Source organism: Lithobates pipiens, unplaced genomic scaffold (genome assembly GCF_037356315.1).
Source record: "Lithobates pipiens isolate NorthernLeopardFrog02 unplaced genomic scaffold, aLitPip1_a1.2 Scaffold_17, whole genome shotgun sequence".
NCBI lineage: Eukaryota > Metazoa > Chordata > Amphibia > Anura > Ranidae > Lithobates > Lithobates pipiens.
This window is the reverse complement of record NW_027507755.1, coordinates 13,980,281-14,002,834: the sequence shown is the minus strand read 5'-3', so window position 1 is coordinate 14,002,834 and position 22,554 is coordinate 13,980,281. Positions and strand designations below refer to the sequence as shown.

At 42.2% G+C, this 22,554-nt stretch overlaps 1 protein-coding gene across 2 annotated transcripts in view; it reads left to right on the top strand.

Moving 5' to 3' along the window:
- Positions 1-22,554, top strand: part of LOC143986591 (cyclic nucleotide-binding domain-containing protein 2-like) — a 564,608-nt gene that overhangs the window by 276,004 nt on the left and 266,050 nt on the right. The window contains exons 8-10 of one of the 2 annotated variants that reach the window (XM_077484999.1): positions 9,362-9,445; positions 17,934-18,079; positions 21,737-21,797. In XM_077484999.1, the coding sequence (XP_077341125.1) occupies positions 9,362-9,445; positions 17,934-18,079; positions 21,737-21,797 (291 nt within the window). The remainder of the gene's footprint in view (positions 1-9,361; positions 9,446-17,933; positions 18,080-21,736; positions 21,798-22,554) is intronic. The other variant, XM_077485000.1, reaches the window with a different exon arrangement.

Below are 22,554 nucleotides of genomic sequence, written 5' to 3'. Positions count from 1 at the left end.
GGAGTGGCCGGCCGCCCAAAATTACCCCAAGAGCGCAGCGACGACTCATCCAAGAGGTCACAAAAGACCCCACAACAACGTCCAAGGAACTGCAGGCCTCACTTGCCTCAGTTAAGGTCAGTGTTCATGCCTCCACTATCAGGAAAAGACTGGGCAAAAATGGCCTGCATGGCAGAGTTCCAAGGAGAAAACCACTGCTGAGCAAAAAGAACATCAAAGCTCGTCTCAATTTCTCCACAACACATCTTGATGATCCCCAAGACTTTTGGGACAACATTCTGTGGACCGATGAGACAAAAGTGGAACTCTTTGGAAGGTGTGTGTCCAAGTATATCTGGCGTAGAAGGAACACTGCATTTCATAAAAAGAACATTATACCAACAGTAAAATATGGTGGTGGTAGTGTGATGGTCTGGGGCTGTTTTGCTGCTTCAGGACCTTGAAGACTTGCCGTGATAAAAGGAACTATGAATTCTGCTGTCAACCAAGAGATCCTGAAGGAGAATGTCCGACCATCTGTTCGTGTACTCAAGCTGAAACGAACTTGGGTTCTGCAGCAGGACAATGATCCTAAACACACCAGCAAGTCCACCACCGAATGGCTGAAGAAAAACAAAATGAAGACTTTGGAGTGGCCTAGCCAAAGTCCTGACCTGAATCCTATTGAGATGTTGTGGTATGACCTTAAAAAGGCCGTTCATGCTCGAAAACCCTCTAATGTAACTGAATTAGGACAATTCTGCAAAGATGAGTGGGCCAAAATTCCTCCAGGACGCTGTAAAAGCCTCATTGCACGTTATCGCAAACGCTTGGTTGCAGTTGTTGCTGCTAAGGGTGGCCCAACCAGTTATTAGGTTTAGGGGGCAATCACTTTTTCACACAGGGCCATGATGGTTTGGATTTTTTTTCACCTTTAATAATAAACACCTTCATTTACAAATTGCATTTTGTGTTTACTTGTGTTGTCCTTGACTATTGTTTAAATTGGTTTGATGTTCCGAAACACTTAAGTGTGACAAACATGCAAAGGAACAGGAAATGAGGAAGGGGGCAAACACTTTTTCACACCACTGTATATATATATATATATATATATATATATATATATATATATATATATATTTGTTTGGGGGTTCTAAGTTATTTCCTAGCAAAAAATACTGATTTTAACTTGTAAGCAACAAGTGTCAGAAAACGGTTTGGTCTTTAAGTGGTTAAACTGACCTCATTTACAGACCAAAGTTTATCTGTTTGATCTAAAAGAACTAAAAGATACTTTTGTTTATAGTTATCTCCCAGTGCTGACAATGTTGATAAACATTTGGCTTTTTTATTTTTTGATAGCTGTGAGTGAGTGAATAGAGCAGAGTTTCTCAACCAGGGTTCCGTGGAACCCTTGAGTTCCTTTAGCGGTTGCTAGGGGTTTCCTGAACAATGGTCAATTTCTGCCTCTCAGGTAAGTTCTCAAGGACACCATTGATCGTTTAAACTATCTGTAAAGGGGTAATTCTTCCCAATAACAAGTGTAAGAAGCATTCTTTTCATTGACCATCACACTAATGTATGATGAGTTGTAGATTTTTAATTTTTAGCAGGGGTTCCCCAAGACCAGAACATTATTTCCAGGGCTTCCTCTGTTTTGAAAAGGTTGAGAAAGGCCAGAGTAGAGAATGGCTTTGCACTGTATGAACCAAGAAAATGCTGGGTTAGGATTGTGAATCGATGGGGGGGGGGGGGGGGGTGAATCGAGATCACAATTTTTTTAACGATTAATCGCACAACTCTACAGGGAGGGTGAAGGTCAAGACTTGTAAATGTTACATGTCATACTTACCTGCTCTGTGCAGTGGTTTTGCACAGAGCAGCCCTGATCCTGCTTTTCCGCCGCTGGTGCTCCTAGCCCCTCCCTTCTGTTAAAGGCCTCCAGAGCAAGCAGCTAGCAGTGGGGGTCACCCATGCAGGCTCACTCCCAAGCCGCTGCTTTGCATGTCCATTCAGACACATCTGCGGCACGGCCCCATCCCTCTCTCTCTTCATTGGCTCACTGGCTGTGATTGACAGCAGCAGGAGCCAATGGCTCCCCCTGCTGTCTCAGCCAGTGAGGAGGGAGAGTCCCTGGAAAACCGATGCTCTTGGGCACATCGCTGGATCAGGAGGGAAGCATTAGGGGGCTGCTGGACACAGAACATTTTTTAACCTTCATGCATGGAATCTACAAAGATAAAAAACCTTCAGCCTTTAGAACCGCTTTAACTGCAGCAGAGAAAAATCAGGTCTTCTATCCTGCCAGTGCGGTGTAGCATGGCTGGCCAGAGATACTTCAGCCAGAGGGTTGATTGAAAAAAAGAAAAACAACTGGATTTCCTAATCCACACATGCAAGGTGGATGGAGGAATCCTCTCCCCTGTGCCATTGTATTGTAATAGCGGGACTATACTGTTATCAGTATACAATGATCAAGGGCTGCAGCCTATTGGCTGCAGTCGCTGATTGGCAAAACTATTCCAATAGTCGTGTTCAACATAATTTGTTTGTTGGATTGACTTCTGTTGAGTGGAAACAGCCATAGATTGATAGAAATTCGGCCATTCCCTGCTGAACTAGCTGAATCTGGATCTATCTATGGGCAGCTTTAATCTCAAAACTGGATGAGCCATCTCACACTACTGGGATTGAGTCTTAACTTTTATCTTTGGAGTAACCAACTACCAACCACCTAAGGACCCCTTGCTTCTTCTGTTGCTTCTTCTGTTTGGAGCTCCCTTGCATGGTGAGAAGTGCTTGCGGGTACGCTCCCGTGATACAGCCGGCAGCCATAGCTGCTCACTGTATCACTCATCCCCGCCCCAGGCGTGCCGCGTCTTTGGATGTGATTGACAGCAGTGCGAGCCAATGGCTGCGATGCTTTCAATCCATCCACTGTAACCAATCAATGGCCAGGCTGAGCAGCGAAGAGGATGTCGGGGGCGAGCACGGGACTTTCGAGGGGTCAGGTAATTAAAACGGGGGGCTGGGGGGGGGGCGGCATTGTCGGATGTTTTTTCACCTTAGGTGAAAAAATGTTTACCTTTACAACCCCTTTAAAGTGATTGTAAAGGCATTTTTAGAAAATAAAAAATAACAAACATGTTATACTTACCTCCTCTGTGCAGTTGGTTTTGCACAGAGCAGCCCTGATCCTCTTCTTGGGTCCCTCTTTGCTGCTCCTAGTCCCAACTTCCTTTGAGTTCCCCTCAGCCAGCAGCTTGCTACAGGGGTCACTCAAGCCGAGTCAGAGCTCCAGTAGGTAATTGAGGGGTGCTGGGGGGGCTTCTACACATAGAAGGTTTTTTAGCTTATTGCATAGAATGCATTAAGATAAAAAACCTTCTGACTTTACAATTCCTTTAATGACATCTGAGGAATCATCACTACGATCTCCATACATATTTGCACCTAGTGGTGTTATGGCTCATACAGCTAATTCCCCATAATAAATGAATCAATCAATCACAAAGTTTTTGTATCTATTAGGTGATCTGGTCACCCATTTATATATCGGTATAAAATTAAATGTACTGACCATTACTTGGACTTCTGCCCATCCGGTAAACCCTGCAGGCTTTTGGCCCAAAATATTCTTTCTCCTCTTCCTTCTCTATTTGCTATTCTATACATTCTTCTACCTCCTATAATTTTTGTTCTTATATTTGTAACAACATGCCGACAGTTACTTTGTTTTTGATAATATTCAAGTGCCTGAGGCCCCCTGTTTCTTTAACTTTGTGAGAAATTCATGACATACTTTATGACATACTTTATTCTACTTTGAAATACTCAAAAAAAATAAAAAATAAATAAATATATATATATATATATATATATATATATATATATATATATATATATATATATATATATATATATATATATATATATAGTGACAGAGCGAGGCTCTGTCCCTGTGAAATTGGAGGAAAGAGGGATCCCCAACCCTGTGTCCAGGTCTTGGTGATAACGAGCAGGGTGTGTGCCCAGCTGCACACAGCCCATATAACGAAGGGGCTGTTGGGAATGGAGTGTGAGGGATGGTGGAGTGGAGTAGCTTGCTGCTGTGCATGTCCAAAGAGCCCAAAGCTGTGTGCGTTGAAGGGTTGAAGCTGTGTGCATCCAAAGAGCCCAAAGCTGCGTGCGTTGAAGGGTTGAAGCTGTGTGCGTCCAAGGAGTCCAAAGCTGTGTGTTAAAGGGCTTGAAGCTGTGTGCGTCCAAGGAGCCTAAGACTGTGTGCGTCCAAGCAGCTTGGTGGACGGAGCAAGTACCTATAGCAGCACTACTGCTGAAGAGTAGCCAGGTGGGCTAGCATTTTCATTTGGATTTTTTTGTGTATTTAATGTAAGCTTGGACCCCTGCGTGGGATTTCTGGATGGACTAATATTTTGTTTTTCTTATAATAAACATGGGCTACCAGGCCCTTAACCATAAACGCCTGCCTGATGTGAACTAAAAAATGCATCTACCAATTGAGCTAAACACCCCAATGTTACAATATATATATATATATATATATATATATATATATATATATATATATATATATAACTGGATAACTGGATGGACAGAAATACAAATCGTTTAGCAGCTAAAATATATCCCATATACTATATATTTTTTCAGCTTTAAAGTGGACCTAACTTTAGTCTGCCCAAGCGCATTCATCACATGCCAGATTTAGGCCCCCAATGTGATTAATTTGTTATATGGTGATAAAAGGATTTTTTTGGGGGAAAAAAAGACACCAATGCAGTTTGGAAGAGTGTATATGGAAAATTAAGGTCTGTAAAACTGAATTATTGATAGCAAACTTGGCAAAACTTCAAAAGTACATCTGTATGCAAAACTATTCTAAATATTTTACAGCTTGTTCAAGGCCTCTGAGCGACATGACGTAGTTTTTGATATTACCCTTACTCATTTATATAAGTACTAGAGGGTTTGTGAAAAATTATATATGATCTCTCTCTGTTGGTATTACTTATTTAATGTCAGCCACTTCTGTACCATCCAGATTAGTCTAACTCTTTCTTCTTTTTGCTTACTGTGATGATATTTGACCTGTTTGATCTATGTTCTCTGTAATTCTTTATTTATAAAAGTTCTTTTGCTCCTCCTGAGCTATGAATAAAAAAAATTGACAAAAAATACAGGCATAGGTACTTAAGTCTAGAACACATACTACTACAGTAAATAATGTACACAGTCAATCACTTTGGACATACGCTAACTTTTAGGTATACCTTGCTAGTACCGGGTTGGACCCCTTTTGCCTTCAGAACCGCCCTTATTCTTCGGGGCATAAATTCAACAAGGTGTTGGAAATATTCCTCAGAGATTTTGGTCCATATTGACATGATAGCATCATGCAGTTGCTGCCGATTTGTCGGCTGCAGGTCTGTGATGCAAATCTCCCATTCCACCAAAGGTGCTCTATTGGATTGAGAGCTGATGACTGTGGAGGCCATTGGAGTACAGTGACCTCATTGTCATGTTCAAGAAACCAGTGGTGAGATGATTGAAGCTTTCTGACATGGTGCATTATCCTGCTAGAAGGAGCCAATTAGTAGTTGAGTACACTGTAGTCATAAAGGGATGGACATGGTCAGCAACAATACTCAGGTAGGCCGTGGCATTTAAATGATGTTCAATTGATGCGTAGGGGCCCAAAGTGTGCCAAGAAAATATCCCCCCACACCGTTACACCACCACCAGCCTGAACTGTTGATACAAGGCAGTATGGATCCATGCTTTTATGTTGTTTATGTCAAATTCTGACTCTACTATCTGAATGTGAAATCGAGACTCATCAGACCAGTCAACATTTTTTCAGCAGTGTCAGAGTTGAAGTCATCCTAAAGCCTCGTACACATGATCAGATTTTTGGACGACCGTCTGTCTGTTTTTGTTGCATGCTAATCTCATGTCGAAAGTGGTTGCACTGGCACTAAAGAGGTTAATCACCATTTGAATATTTTAGTATGACATAATACAACTTCAGAAGTAACGTAATGTGTTAATCAGTTTTGTATATATTCTTTAGTTTCTGAGCATGCGTAGTCTTGCTCTTGAGATTTTCTTCGTACGAAAACCGTACTAATTAAATGAAAATCGGATGTTGAGTTTGCATCCAACAAAAATTTTATAGTCAGCTTATCCATCTTTTTTCTCACGAAAAATCGAATCAGCTGTTGAAAACATCATAATAACGATCTGAAAATCTGAAGATCGTTCGGAGGAAATTCTACTTCGGATTTTCGTATCCTGTGTATGGGCCTTTAGAGGTGTATAGTGCTTGTTTGCTCTACTTGAGAGAGCTGGGCAATAAAAATCAGTGAGTGTATGTCCATTAAAAGGTGGTGGGCTGCACTTGGTGATTATACACGACTGGTTGGTAATTAGACATGTGCGATTCAATTTGTTATAATTTGGAAGACATGATGCAATAGTTTGGGCCTTTTGTTAAAGTGATTGTAAAGGCTTGTTTTTTTTTTGTTTTTTTAAATAACAAACATCTTATACTTACCTCCTCTTCTCGGGTCCATCTTTGCTGCTCCTGGCCCATCCCTACTTTGAGTAGCCCTCAACCAGCAGCTTGCTACTGGGATCACCCAAGCCAAGTCAGAGCTGTATCCATTCAGACACGGAGACCCGACCTGGCCCCACCCTCTCTATCCCCTGATTGCCTGACTGACTTTGATTGACAGCCTTGGGAGCCAATGGCACCACTGCTCTGTCTCTGCCAATCAGGAGGAGTGTCCTGGATGGCTGAGGGGATCGTGGACATCTCTGGTGAGAGAAGGGGCTCAGGTAGGTAATTTGGGGGGTGATGGGGGCGCTGCTACACACAAGTTTTTTTTATCTTAATGCATAGAAAAACCTTCTGCCTTTACAACTCCTTTAATGTTTGAAGCATCCGAAATAACATAACGACACAACAAATTATCCAAATTATATCTGATCCTTTTATTTTATTCGGATGAGAGGTGTGGTAGTCTTTGACTCTTGGATAATCAGGTGATTCTCTTTGCATTATCATTTTTACATCAAAAAACACACTACATATGGAATAAAAACATATTGCAGTAAATATACTATACTCTACACTAGGTATAAAAGTGAAACAAGATAAGGACTCTAATTTACAGTGGAACCTTGGATTACGAGCATAATCCATACCAGGAGAATGCTTGTAATCCAAAGTACTCGCATATCAAAGTGGGTTTCCCCATAGAAGTCAATGGAAACTAACATAATTCGTTCCACATTAACTTTTTTGAATGCAGTACCACTTTCGGCCAGAGGCGGGGTGGGGGGGAACTGGGGAGACTCTGAAATACTCGGAGATTGATCACAGCGGATCAGATTGACACAGAAAACCGTTAGAGAGGTTCGGAAACACTCAGGAACTGAGTATTTCCAAGTGAACCCAAGTGCATCCGAACGGTTACGAGTGTCACGGCGCCTCCCCCCCCCACCTCTGGCCAAATGCGGTACTGCACACCGCAGAGGCTTAAATCCTGCTCATTTTGCCAGACAACACTCGGAAACCGAGTCAGGATTTTTTTTAAATAATAGCTTGTATTGTGAAACGCTCATTAACCTCGTTACGTGCAATCTGAGGTGTTACTGTATGGTGTTTGGGTTGGATAGAGGTGGAACCATCAGCATCTCCGATCATAATAATAATAATAATAATAATAATAAATATGAATCAGTTGAGAACAATATATATACAAAATGAATCCAAATATAGAAAACGAATTCCAAAAACGAATAATTCTAACATAATGAATATGACGAAACAAAATGATTTACTTAAGGAATAAACCCGAAATGAAACACATTTTTCCATTGTGTACATCTCTATTGGCAATAAACATCACTGAGATGTCCTGTTTGGAGCTAATCAAGAAGATTTCATGTTTCTTTATGGATACATTGTTTATGAGAGATGCTGTTTTTATTTTGTTTCACTGAGGAATTGAGTGGAGTTGATGTTTATTTATGTTTCAATCTGTTACTATGGATAACAGTTTGGGATTTGACACAAGGTTTCTTAAATACGGCTTCTTATATTGTTTAACGTTATTTATCACTAGTGGATATAGCTTTATTTTGAGTTAAAGGAGAGCACCAAAAGCTCAGGGTGGGGATATAATTGAATTCCTCCTTTATATAATAAAAAAAATAAAAAGCCCAGTGGTTATTAATTGCCACCAAAAGAAAGCTCTATATAATGATGGGGTATTACAAGCTGATGCTTAAGCAGTTAGTGTATCTCAGGGCAGAAAACCTATATAGTAGTAGTACATATTTGGAATACATGCATATTTCCCATGTTTTATCCCGTTACAGGCCCTGCAGGTTGGCTCCTAAATAGGGTTGTAGCCTAATCACACACAGCATTTTTGAGTGGTGTCAGCCCTGCACAATTCTATTTTGCTAAATCACTGAATACCCCTCGTTCCCTTTCCCCATTTCATCTTGAAAACATTTTCTAAAACTAGAGACTGTGAAATCTGAAGCATCTTTGCATAGAAACCAATCAGCTTCCAGGTTTTTTGTTTTTTTGTCAAAGCTTTGTTGAACAAGCTGAAGTTATAAACTGATTGCGCACCATGCACAGCTACACCAGATTTTGCACTCTCCAGTTTTTAGTTAGGCTGTCTGATCAGGTCCACCTGTCAATTTTTCAGGAGGACCCGATCGGACCACTCATAGTTCTCTATGGAGCGGGGGATGTGAGCAGATATGTGTCCGCTGACACAACCGCTGCCATCCAACCCGATCCTGTCCGCCAAAAAACAGCGGATTGGATGACAATCGGATGGAATCAGACAGGTGGTTTGTTTCCATCTGACAGCCCCATAGAGAACAGCAGGGCTATGTCCATATCCGCTCTGCATAGCGGAGTGGACACGGACCTGTTATCCACCTGCTCAGCGAGCCGCTCCCCTGCTGAACAGGAAAATGCAGACTACGGACAAATCCCATGTGAAACCGGCCTGAATCAATCCCAAAGAGTCACTGATCTGTATTTCAAGATAACTAGAAAGACTAATAAACCTTCTTGGGATAACACAGGAAGTGTGCATAGGACTGACACCTAACATCTGACATGGTCAACAGATTTATATACTTATCAAACAGATATCAAAGAAAAAAATATGCATCCAATAGTTGGTTAAATCTTGTCTGAAAACATTGATAAACATTGAAATAAAACATTGATATATAACTCTTATATCCACCTATGCTTACACTAAAAAGGTTTAGTCCCAAAATATGTATCAGGAATATAGCTTTGTTTTATATTACTTTGTTTCAGGATGTTGCTATATTGACCAACACCAGGAGGAATGCCACAGTGGTGTGCCATGACACCGTCTCATTGTTGGCCATATCTAGACAGGTAAGTGTTCGCAATAAATATTAGAGCTATGAAAATAGTATTAGGGCACTTATTCTATTGCCAAACAAGTGATAGCTCTGTTCCAGTAGTGGTGACCAGTTTACAAAATATAGGGGGCCTCAACTGCCATCTCTGTTACAGAAGACTGTCAGGGACTGCAGACATACTACAAGAGATAGTAAGAGACAGTGGACCAGGTGTGGATGGGGGGGGGGGCTTTACACAAGACTGGTAGAGGTCACTGCCATCACTCCTCCTTTACAGTTCAATGTTCCCGTTTCACTAAGTACTGATGAGTTCCGAGGGCTGGACATCAATTCCCTAAAGGCCACAGTTTCAGCACCAGAGCTTTATATTTTCATATGTTTGGACCATGGACTTCAATTCTAGCACCTGCCATATATACAGTACAATATAATTGTACCTACATCTATTTCATTTATCCATATAAAGTGTTATTAAATATTTTAAGTAATCTGTTTAGACTTTACGGCCTTGCTTTGACTATTAATACGTAATCAGTAGTTAAAGCGGAGGTCCACCCTAAAATGGACCTCCGCTCATCGGAATCCCCCCCCCCTCCGGCGCCACAATCGGCACCTTTCAGGGGGGAGGGGGGTGCAGTTACCTGGATAATCCAGGTAACTGCACCCACTTCCGGGCTAGCTCTCTGCGGAAAGGGGCGTACGTTACGCCCCTTTCCGCAAGCGCCCGCCCCCTTCAGCAAGTGCCCCGCTGCCTGCTGGGAAACACACAGCTCCCAGAGGCAGCGGGGACCGTCCGGATTGCGCCGCGCGGCTCGCGCATGCGCAGTAGGGAACCGGGAAATGAAGTCGAAAGGCTCCATTTCCTGATTCCCATACCCAAGATGGCGGCGGCACGAGCGAGCGATCGGCTTCGGGTGCCGACATCGCGGGCGCGCTGGACAGGTAAGTGTCACTATTTAAAAGTCAGCAGCTGCAGTATTTGTAGCTGCTGGCTTTTAAAAAAAAAAAAAAAACGCGGAGTCCCGGTGGACTCCCGCTTTAAGAAAAGTATATTATTTTCTCCTATCATTTACTGACTCCAACATGCATAAATAAACTTTCTATATACATGTTTGATTTACAACAATATAAGAGCAGATGGGGGGGGTGGTTAAAAACAGGAGTTTGACCCCTGGTTATACCTTTCCTTCCCTCAGCAGCCCAACTAAATTTTAATATTACAACTGGAAGTAGCTGTTCACACGCCGTGGCAATTTTAACTTGCACAGTTCTACAGGAGGCACCACCTCTCAACTTGCCCTTTGAGGTCAGTGGCAGTAGACTGCAACCTCAAACAAAACTTGTGGCTAGTAGTTGTCGTGTGACACTTTTTAATATGAAATTCCCTTGGGATTGCAAAAAAAAGATGTTTTTTTATCAAATTTAATTTAAAGACTTTCTTCTTTACAGGTACAAAATAACTTAGAGGCCAACTGCCACACAGAATAAAGGAGCTAAATATAGAATAGAAAAATAAAAATAAAACATTTTAAGTAGAAATCAGATATTTAAGCTTTGTACTGGATCACCTCCTCAACAACATGCCAGCTGTCAGTAAAGCGATCCACCACTAATTGCTTTAAGAGGGTGGTAAGCCCTGCAGCATGTGTAAAAGAGATCTAATGCTGCGTACACACGATCAGACTGTCCAGCGGACTTGGTCCACCCGTGTGTGGGCTCCGGCTGACTTTTTTCCCCCAAAAGTCTGACGGACTTAGAAAGTAGTTTTGACTCAAAGATTGTCCGCCACACTGCGAGTCTGGTGGACAATCCGGCCGTGTGTGTGCTAGTCTGCCAGACTTTTGAAATGAACGGACTTTCCTGCACACTGAGGAAAGTCCGTTCATTTTGAAAGCGGCTCCAGGTAGTCCGGACTAGCGAAGGAAGTCAATGTTGCTGCCCTCGGCAGCGAGATTGACACGTCGCTGGCCCCCTCACCTGGTATGGACTTAAAGGGGAAGTCCTGCGCCGAAAAAACGGCGTAGGGGTCCCCCCCCAAGGTCCATATAAGACCCTTATCCCAGCATGCAACCCAGCCGGTCAGGAAAGGGGGTGTGGACGAGCGAGTGCCCCCCCTCCTGAGACGCACCAGGCCGTGTGCCCTCATCATGGGGGGGTGCTTTGGGGAAGGGGGGCCTGCGGCCCCCCACCCCTTAGCACCTTGTCCCCATGTTGATGAGGACAAGTGCCTCCTACCGACAACCCTGGCCATTGGTTGTCGGGGTCTGCGGGCGGGGGGCTTATTGGAATCCGGGAGCCCCCTTTAATAAGGGGGCATCTGGATCCCGGCCCCCCTCCCTATGTGAATGAGTATGGGGTACAATGTACCCCTACCTATTCACCTGGTGAAAAAAAATGTAAAAAAAAAGACACCACAAGGGTTTAAAATAATTTATTGCACAGCCCCGGGGGTCTTCTTCCGTCTTGGGGGGGTCTTCTCGCCGGACTCCTCTGCTATCTTCTGCTAGCTCTTTTACTAGCGGAGGAGCCCGGCTTTCTTCTTCGTTGCCACCCGGGGGTCTTCTTCCGACTTCGGGGGTCTTGTCCCCCTCTTCGGTTCTTCTTGCTGGGCCTCCGCTTTCTTCCTTTAGCTCTTTTACTAGCAGTGGCCCGGTCTTCTGTCGCCACCGCCTCTTCTTCTGACTTTGGGGGTCTTGTCAAAACAAAAAGAAAAACAGGCAGACTTGATGGACTACTCAGTCTTTTTTTTCTACCGTCACTTTTCTATGTTTCTATGTAATTTCATAAAAGGATAATAGGGAGATAAGAGAGCAGATTGAAAAGGGAAGAAGGGAAACGGGGGAAGTAAACCTTACCAGGTTTAGCTATTTTTAAAAAAAGGGGCAGAGCGAGTGGTAATGTGGAGAAAAAGTAGAGCGAAAGCAAAGAATAATCAATATTAAATTTGGTTGTAGAGTCTAACCATGGAGACAATATATTCAAAAAGCGATGTTTATCAAAAAGAATGGAGGTAAATTTTTCATGGACCATGGTTCCCATAATTCTTTGTTTTATCTCTCTAAAGTTCAGGGATGATTGCCTTCAAGCCATAGTAACAGTTTGTTTTGCGGTCAGAAAGAAGGAAATCAATCTTCCTTCTGATATTCTAAATTTCAAAATTGGTTTATGAAGTAACGCCTCCCAAGGATCTATATCAAAAGGTTTGTGAAGAACCTTATAAATTATATTATAAACTTTTATGCATACATGTTGGATTATTGGGCATTCCCACCAAATATGGAATAAGATACTTTTGGCGTTGCACCCTCTAAAGTACAGGGGGAAATTGAAGGAGAAAAATGTGAAAGTCTCACAGGGGTCATTTACCAATGGAATCAAATTTTATGTGCATTTTCTTGTGCCAAAATAATAATGGAGCAGTTACCTATTGCCAGCCAAATTGTTTGCTATTCTGTGATATTTTCCTAGGTCATGTTCCCAATCAAGAACACAAGTAGGTTTGTGAGTGTAGGAAACCAGAGCACCAAATAAGAGAAATATAAGACCAGGTATATGGAGTGGGGGACTGCGGGACATTGAATTTGAATAAAATCTTAAATTCACGGGGGCTGTATTCAAAGCAATGCAAAAGTTGGCATATGTTTTTTAAAAGCTTTCATAGGTCGTTCAATTTTCACATGTTGGTAGAGTAACTCTTTCTCCTCTTCTTTTTTATTGCAGGTAAATAATGGATTCTGAGCAGAAGCAATGTGCAATCAATGAGTTCTTAAGGAAGGCGGGGTGCAGGCTGTCCAGCATCCACAGAAAGCTACAGAATGTTTATGGATATGACACCATTGACAAAACCCATCTACACTGATTGATGAAGACGTTCAGAGAAGGGGAAACCAGATTTGAAGACATACCACGCAGTGAAAGACCATCACTTTTGGCCTATGTGAGGAACTCAATGATGGCACACTGCTTCTGTTTGGAATCCATTATTTACCTACAATTAAAAAGATGAAGAGTTAATATAGCACAAGAGTTACTCTACCAACATGTAAAGTTCAAATGCCTATGTAGGTTACAAAGTTATGCCCACTTTTGCCTTGCTTTTTGATAAATAAAGGTTGCTACTATAAGGCCCATTACTGATGGAACAGAGACTTTTCAGTAATCTGTCTTCATAGATTTTTATGTGCTTTTAAGTATCATGTACCCTCATCCCTCCTTCTTGCATTTTCTTCAAGAGCAGCAATAAACCTTCAACTGCTTGAAACAAATGTTGGACAGAGCTTTCTAAGAACAATTCAGTAGTGAATTATCTTTAGGTAGAACTAACTCGATTGCAAGAGATGCAGCAGCAGTAGTAATGTGAGTGAACAGTCCTTGTACACGCAGTTAATGGACTGGGCTCTTCAGGATACCACACACAATGTCCCCTTTGAATAAAACTGACTCCAGCACAAGTAGCACACACTCTCAAGGATCTCTTACACCAGCCTATACTCACTAAAGTCCTTGGATAATTGGTTGCCTGTCTCCTGCCAATATCTTTTTTTTTTTATCTCTTTTTATTAAGTTTTTACACTTATACAATAAACCAACAACCGCCGACTCAGCACAACACCAAGTCGGTATTAGGCCAACGTGGGCCCCATAACATGTACAGGCAATAACATGTCCCATCTATCTAATATTAGCACTACCTACCAGGTAGAACAAGATAACTTGACACCCCCCACCCCCGCACCCCTTTTGCTCAGTTCCCTCTCCACATTCCCATTAGATTTCCAGATCAATCAAAGCTTGACCCACCACTTACTTCATTCAAGGACTAAAGGGTGATGCCCCAAATCTCCCAACAGCACCCTCCTAGTGATATTGTACAGATATACAGGGTAGTGTATCTCTAAATTCAGGCGTTAACCTCTTCTGCCAATATCTTAAAGACACTTTTTAACAGGCTAGATCCCCAGACCAAGAGTCTCTCAGTCAACTTTAGCAAACTTTCAGTAGAATAGAATAGAATGCTTAGCTGGGACCTCGATGAACTGCAGACACATGGCAGGTTTGCCCAGGGGGCAAACAACCTCCCCCAGGCTGTGTTCTCCTCAGGGACAAGACCCTTCTGTTCTAAGTTTCAGAGTGTTTATACAGACTCCCAACCACCATCTGTGCACCTCTCCCCAAGGATTTGACAGGGTTGCTCAGATATGCAGCTGCTGATTTGACTTTCCATGCCCACTATCTTCCAGAATATTTCTAGACAGACAGGGGGAACAGTCAGCCCTGCAGCCAGAGAAACACAGCACAAACCAAAACAATCACATACAGCTACACCAATTGCAGAACTAAATTTACCTAACCTAGTACCTATCTAGGAGGGTGCTATACTGAGTTTGTCAGTGTGCTATTGAGAATGATACCAGGGTGGGCAGCCTTGAAACAGGTAAGGGGGGCCCAGTCTATTTCCAGCAGCCTTTGGGGCAGCCTTTGGGGGTCAGTGCTACAAATGTATCCACTATTGGAGCTGAGCAAATGGCATAATCCATTGCAGGGTTAAGTGGACTACCAAGTGTGGCATGGAAGTGACTATATCCCTGTGTTGACATCAATCGAATTTGGAACTCTCCAGCAGAAAATTTAGCTAATGATCAACAAAAGAGAAAACTGGGCTAAGCTGCTCATTCTCCTGCCGCAATGACCATCCCTAGGATTACAATATTTAAAATCACGATGATAATGCAACATTATTGGCCTATTTGTAGAAAAACAATAAAGGAATTGAATATGTATCCATGCCACTGACTGCAGTATTAAACTAACAGCAAAATAATTGTCTTCAAGCACAAGATGAACTTCACTGCTATTAGTTACTTCTCAGAATTAGCATGTGGAAAGTCACCAGTAAATAAATGTCACTCGAGCCTGTCTGCAGATATCAGCGGCACGTGCTTCAGAATGTAGGTTTTCCAATTTTCTGACTGCACAGAAATAAATCACACAGCGTGTAATGAAACCCTCCTTCGTTTACATTGAGTAATATACGAGCCCGGTAATTCACAGCATAATTTTAATATGATGTTCTGATTATACATTATAGTACCAATTTCAGTCCTGCCAAGTGATTAATGGTAAAATTTATTCAGAACGAAGGAATCATTTCTGCAAATGTTGTAGAATATGAGAGATTGATTAGAACCATAATGTTATACAATTGACTTAGCTCATCATTTTATTTTCTTCTAGCAAAAAAAAAGAGGAGTTTTTTGGGAAAAAAAACTTCAGTTCCAGGAACCCTTGTCCTTCATAAGAGCTGAGCCTGTTTTTTCTAAATCTGTTCATTTTATAGTGGTATATAATCATTAAATAGATGGTCTAAGTCTTGCAGAGAAGGCCTCATTATTTTTCCAGTAGAAGCTAAAAGTGTACTCATACATACACTAAATTATTTTATTACTTTTCTACAAAAAGGAATTTATTTATATTGCATCTACAAACTTTATACTTCTTTACAAATTAGATAGCCTGTTCACAAAACAAGAAGATAGAATGTCATGTCCCAGCAATAATCTTACAAACACAACACTGGATCAAATTTTGGGTAAAAGTTGATAAATCTAAAATTAGTCTTCGTATATTTTCCTTCTTTCCTCTCTTCAAAAACATGCTAATGAAATGTTAAAATAAAACCTTTACATTTTAGTTACATAGTTTATATTAGATTCAGTGATGTCATCATTAGGTCTTTGTCATTCTCTGTACAATATAGACAGATTACGGCTTATAGGAGGGACCAGCAGGGTGCTGTACATAGTAGGGTTGCATCGATACATTTTTTTTATCGGCGAGTACGAGTACCGATGCTTTCAATCAAGTACTCGGCAAGCATTTGCACCAATTTGTAGAGCATTTTGCACCAATACAAAAAAAATAAAAAATTGGTGCAAATTGCACTGCAAAGAAGTGTGTGTGTGTTGCAAACAGACCACAAGCCCATGCAGAGAGATGGCAGCGTGCCAGAGAGGCACCAGTCCTCAGCACCACAAAGTATCGGCTGCGGTATTGGAAGCATTTACTCGCTCAAATGCCTGGTATCAGCGCCGATACCGATACTGGTATCGGTGCAACCCTAGTCCATAGCTTCCTGAAAATATCGCAGAACTCTGCCTCAGTACTCCTCTCAAGAGCCCTCAGCGCCGATGCAAGCAGTGAGCTGGCTCAAATACTTAAAGCTCCACTTTAAGGATTTTTGAGCCAAAAATTTTTTTTTTATAAATGAGTAAATACAATTTAACTGAATAAATATGTTTTACTTGGAGCTTTTTGTAATCTACATGATATCATTCAGAAAAACATAGAAATAGATTCAGTACAACAAAGGAAAGACCATCCAAATAAACCTGAGTCATTAAAAAAGGTAGGACAAAAATGCATTCAAACTGAACCTTTCTCATCAGAGTCCATTTTTATTCAAGGTCCCTATCAGAGTCTCTCTTACATTAGAGTCCCCCTTTTCTACAGGGTCCTCGTCAGAGCCTCCCTCACATCAGGGTCCCCATCAGATCCCCCCTTACATCAGGATCCCTCCTTACATTTGAGTCCTCATCAGAGTCTCCTTTACACAAAGGTCCCCATCAAAGTCCGTCTATACATGAGGGTCCCCATCAGAATACCCCTTGCATCCGAGGTCCCCTTTTACAGTAGCATGTTCCTTATGTCAGAGTCCACATCAGAGTCCCCCTTTTACATCAGGGTCTTCACCAGAGCAGAGACTGTTCACATCAGCTCTGGGCTGACTAAAATCTTGTAGTGGGCTGCATGTGGGCCCTAGGTTGCAGACCCCCATTATATAGTATAGAAAGCGCTCATTATGACAGCAGGGGAACTTTCACTTTCAAAAACAAGTCAGCAGCCTTAGAATTCTGGATTAAAATCTTCAAAGAAGAAAGCATTTGTGTTTCTGACAATACCCAGATAACAAGGATAACTTGCCACAAATTTGTGGCACTGTTGAGTCTGTTAACGTGCTGCACATTTTTGCTGGTAAGTTGTACACTTGCAGAGCACTAGAACCACAAGTTCTAGTTTGCACTTTTCCAATTTGTAGCAAATTTGTGTGTCTCTAGCAAGAGCAAAGTTGCAGTGGTGGTCTACAGCAAGAGCTCTGCAAGTCTACAGCATGAACATTCAGCCACAGTGACCCCTGTGGTGGGAGGACTATTGCACAACATAACTTATCCAGAACTTGCAAAAGACTTGCAGAATGTTTTCAAATAAAGTTGATCTGGAATTATGCAATGTGAACTTGCTGCATTTGTGCAACAAACATGTGAAGTCTGGCAAGTCTAGCAATCTCTCAGCAAGTCATTTTCAAATTTGCAGCTCCATTGCTTGCTATTTGAGAATATAAATGCCTATTTAGTAAATGTAATTCCTCATTTGTTTATCTCATCTACAGATTTCAAAGTTTCAAATGTCATGAAATTTATTCACTAATCCTTTTTTTTTTCCAGGACTTTTTAAACATATTCCTGAATAGCGAATCCCAAGAAGGTCCGGACCATTTGCAACTGTTGCAGAGCATTGATTTGCTTAGTGGATGGCCCATTGATAAACTTCCTTACAACAACCCCAGAATCTGTGTCCACACCTTCTACAGGTAACTGTCACATTTACACTCTTAGATACTCTGAGCACCAAATTCCTTAAAGTGTTACTAAGCCAAGTAATATGAAAACAGTTACTCTGCCCCCCCCCCCCCCCCAGTGCCCACAGCTTATAAATCTTCATTTTACATTGAAAACCGTGCCACTATATACCTTTTTGGCTGATCTGTATACCACAGCCATGTGATAGACTGCAGGGTCTGCCTAAGTGCTCAGTGTTCAGGTAGGAGGAGATTTCCACTATAGCCTGAGTCCTCATGCTGTTATGGGAGGTGGATCTTCCATGAACCGAGATGTGACATCCCAACCCACTGTGTTCTTTTTTAGTTACTGAGCTTGGAGGAGGAGGAAGGGACTGGGCTGTCATTTAGGATATGTATATATGTCCACATGTGTGATGTCAAACCATGTGACCTGACTAGCACAGCTCAGGACAGGAAATGTTCTCTCCAGCAATAGAGGCCATGTGCAGAAATACCAATCTCACTGTGTCTTTTCTGGCTTTGCCAAGGGAGACCCTGCAGGAGGGGGAGGATGTGTGCATACAGGATCAAAGAGCCTTTTTACACAATGCAGAGGATTTATCCCTTAAAGCGGAGTTCCACCCAAAATTGGAACTTCCGCTTTAAGGGAGTTGACCCCCTGACATGCCACATTTTGGCATGCCATTATTTTTGGGGGGGTGGGGAGCTGGGACCCTCTTTTCAGAACTCCGCTTTAAGTTCCACAGTGAGTATAACAAGCATGCTATTCTTCATATACAGACGGATTTTACTGTTGTAGGTTTAGTAACACTTTAAATGGATACTTTGTGGAATGGGACTCACGTTGTGATGGGTTCTCTTGTAAGAAGCCCATACCTGTTGATACCCACTTCCCTCATGCTTGCCTGTGACTCGTGTGGCTGCAACAGAGTCTTTAAATAATATTTAAATCCCAAACTTTTTTTCATTTTGGATAAAGTATGGAAGGGCTAAAACCCTAGTTTTTCCATCTGTGTCCCCTCTGGAAGATTTTCAATTGACTTTCTGGTGACTCAGTATTTCTGAGTTTCCCTATTCTCCATAAAGGTGGACACAGAAAGCAATAAAAACCAGTAAGAAGCAGTGAGAGTGCCACGCCAATGGTCAAAGAGGGAGTTCAATAAGACACGTGGCCACTCTTTAAAATTAGAAGAAAAGAGGTTTAACCTTAAACTGCGTAGACGGGTCTTTACTGTAAGAGTGGCAAGGATGTGGATTTCCCTTCCATAGTCAGTGGTTTTAGCGGGGGGGGGGGGGCATTGATAGTTTCAAAAAAACTATTAGATAAGCACCTGAACAACCACAACATACAGGAGTATACAATGTAATACTGAAATATAATCACACACATAGGTTGGACTTGATGGACTTGTGTCTTTTTTCAACCTCACCTACTACGTAACTATGTAACCTCTGTCACAGTCGCTGCTTATACATTAAACAATTGACATGTGTTGTATATTATATCGTTTCCGGTCTTTGTGCACGTCTTATTAGTTATTTTGACCTCCTGATCCAGCAAGCAGCCATCCTGATTGTGGGACGCTCTTCCAGGTTTAGGTGCAGCTGGCTACCCAGCATGCACCTCCCGATCTCACGCATGTGCATTGCGTACAAAGCATGGCTTTGGGAATAACATAATGCTAGCAGCGAGGAATGCCCTCTGACTTCTGGGATTAATAATACTGCTATCCCAGGAGCCAGTGGGAAAAGGGAAATGACGTACTTCGTGCCAAAAGGATGGACAGAAGTGCAGTGTTTTCCTTCAACAAAAGGTAGAAGATGAAAAAAAAATATCTAAAACTTAAAGCGGTAGTAAACCCGCATTTTTTTTTTTTTTTTTTTAAAACCTGCAAAGCAAAAGGCATAATGAGCTAGTATGCACCGCATACTAGCTCATTATGAAATACTTACCTTAGAACGAGGCCCCGACATCTCGCCCGATCCACGCCGAGGGAGCCGACATGCTCCCTCGGCGTCTCTTCCGGGTATCGCGGCTCCGGCGCTGTGAGTGGCCGGAGCCGCGATATCGTCACTCCCGCGCATGCGCGCGGGAGATTTAAATCCGGCCGGACGAGCGCTGCCGGATTTTCACGGAGAGAACCCCCTTGTGCGCATGCGCCGCTGCAGTCAGCGGCGCATACCGAGGGGAATATCTCCTAAACCGTACAGGTTTAGGAGATATTTTTTTACCTACAGGTAAGCCTTATTATAGGCTTTCCTGTAGGTAAAAGTTAAAAAAGTGGGTATACAACCACTTTAATGAGGATGCGATCGGGAATAATAGCAGCCATTGGTGTAAATTAGGGTTGAACTCCACTTCAATATTTTTATTAACAATTTTTCTGCCACTCTCCAAAAAACAGTATAGTGTACCATGACAGCCAAATCCTGCTAGGATCAGGACAATTCACAGTAAATATGTCATGGTTATGCAGTGATCTTCCTCTGTTTGCTGATCTCTCCTCATGTGTTCAGACTAAGAGGCCAGCCACTTCCACCTGGTGGTTTTTATAATCTCTCCTCTAAGCATGGCTTCACACCAGGCCCTATCAGGGAACCCTATATTAACCTGTGCACTGCAAGCCAACAGTGCTGATCAACCATTATGTATCATTGTGTGTTTGGCTTCCTGTTTGCCGTGTGCTCCACGTTTGACTCTGTTACCGACCTTGGCGTGTTCTCAATGATTCCTGCCTGCTTGTGACCTTGACCTTTTCCATGTTCCCAACCATCCCTGTCTGCCTGTGTCCCTGAACCTTTGGCGTGTACTCTGTTGTTCCTGTCTGCTAGTTGCCCTGACCTCTGCCATATCCCCTTACTATCCTTGTCCTTCCAGCATGCTGCTTCCTTCTCCTGTAGTCTACTGTGAGCATGAGCTGTGAGACCCTAGGGGCCGCGACCTGGAGCCAGACTGAAGCGAAGTCCATCCTCACCACTGGAGGCTCTGGCGAACACCCGCTGGCTCTTAGACTCCGTGCCCTGGGGAATCTATGCTCCAGCTCCCATTGAGATCTGTGTTAGTGATCCTGTAGACCTGTGGCCTGAATCTCCTTGGGTATAATCCGCAGCAGTCAGTCCTAAGGTCCACTACCTAGTGGTGCACTTCCGACTCTTACGGAGTGCATCTGTCACCTGGTCTCAGATGACCTGACAAAATAGAAGTACGCGCTATTATCTTTCTGCTCTCGTTCTTTGAGACATTTGACTATGGCAGCTCAAAATTCCATGTATGGAGCTACCAGGAATTTCAGTCCTGGCTCTAATGCACTTCTTACTGCTTCCATATTTCCTCTGTCAGTGTATAAAGTGAAAATAAAGCTAAGTAATGACTCCAATAAACGTTGATAACTCGTTAGCAGCCAGAACTGCAAGTGATGAATTAAAGTCTATACACATTATGTTGTAGGGCATTATATTGGCAATAGACTTTCCTTATAGCAGTAGTTAAGGCTTTATATTTTCCTGTTTCACTAGAAGGAAGCCAGCAGAGATAAAATGTTTGTGTCTCTAGAACTTTGAATAAACTTTAGCTTCTATTTTGTCTTTGCAGGACATAAACCCTGCTGAAATCTATCATAACAGATATAAACTTTGCTCGACTCTATTTTTATCTTTTTTTAATAGGCCAGGAACGGTTATTACGAAAGACTCCAAGGCCTCTTCGAAAATCTATGTAATCAAAAGCGTAAGTGAACCAAATATATTTATCACTAGCCATGGTGCATCCGCAATACAACTCTATCGCTTGTTTTTGATTTATTGTTCAATATGTAATTATCGGTCGCGCGTTTACAAGAAACACGATGGAAAGTGAAGTGAAAATTGCTGATTTGCAGGAAATACATTTTAGAGCTTTACAGAGCATTGTCTTAAATCAGTATTATCACATATGGAAGGCAGCCAAGGGCATATCCCAGAAGTTTTGTGCTATCTTTGAAAGCTGCTGTGCTTGGGGGACGGTGGATCGATGACCAGTCTTGCTAGGATCCAACTCATTTGCAACTATAACAATTAGTGCTCATGGTAACAACTGTCTTAAAGGATAAAATGCAGTTCATCTTTGAAAAAGTGGCCTTTGTCCATAGCCCAAAAAATCTGCTAATGCACAGAAGATCAACTTTTTTTTATTCTTTCTAAAAAAGGCCCAATGTTTTGATAATCTGAGATTTGCTAATAAAAAGGTATATGGCTATTTTGTCAGATTATGTTTGTTGAACTCACCCCCAAAGGAGCTGCTAGATTTTTATAGGCTTCCCTGCCTTCCTAATGGTGACCCATCCTGCAGCTGTACTCTAAAAAATGACTTCCCTATGGCAACAAACTTTAGTCTCTTCAATCCTTTTTAGATTTTTTGGGGCTTTTATCTCACGGACATTGGTACAGGATACCCGAAAACAGCAGCTGGGTAGAAGGAATTTCCTCTGTGCAGTAGACATCATTCC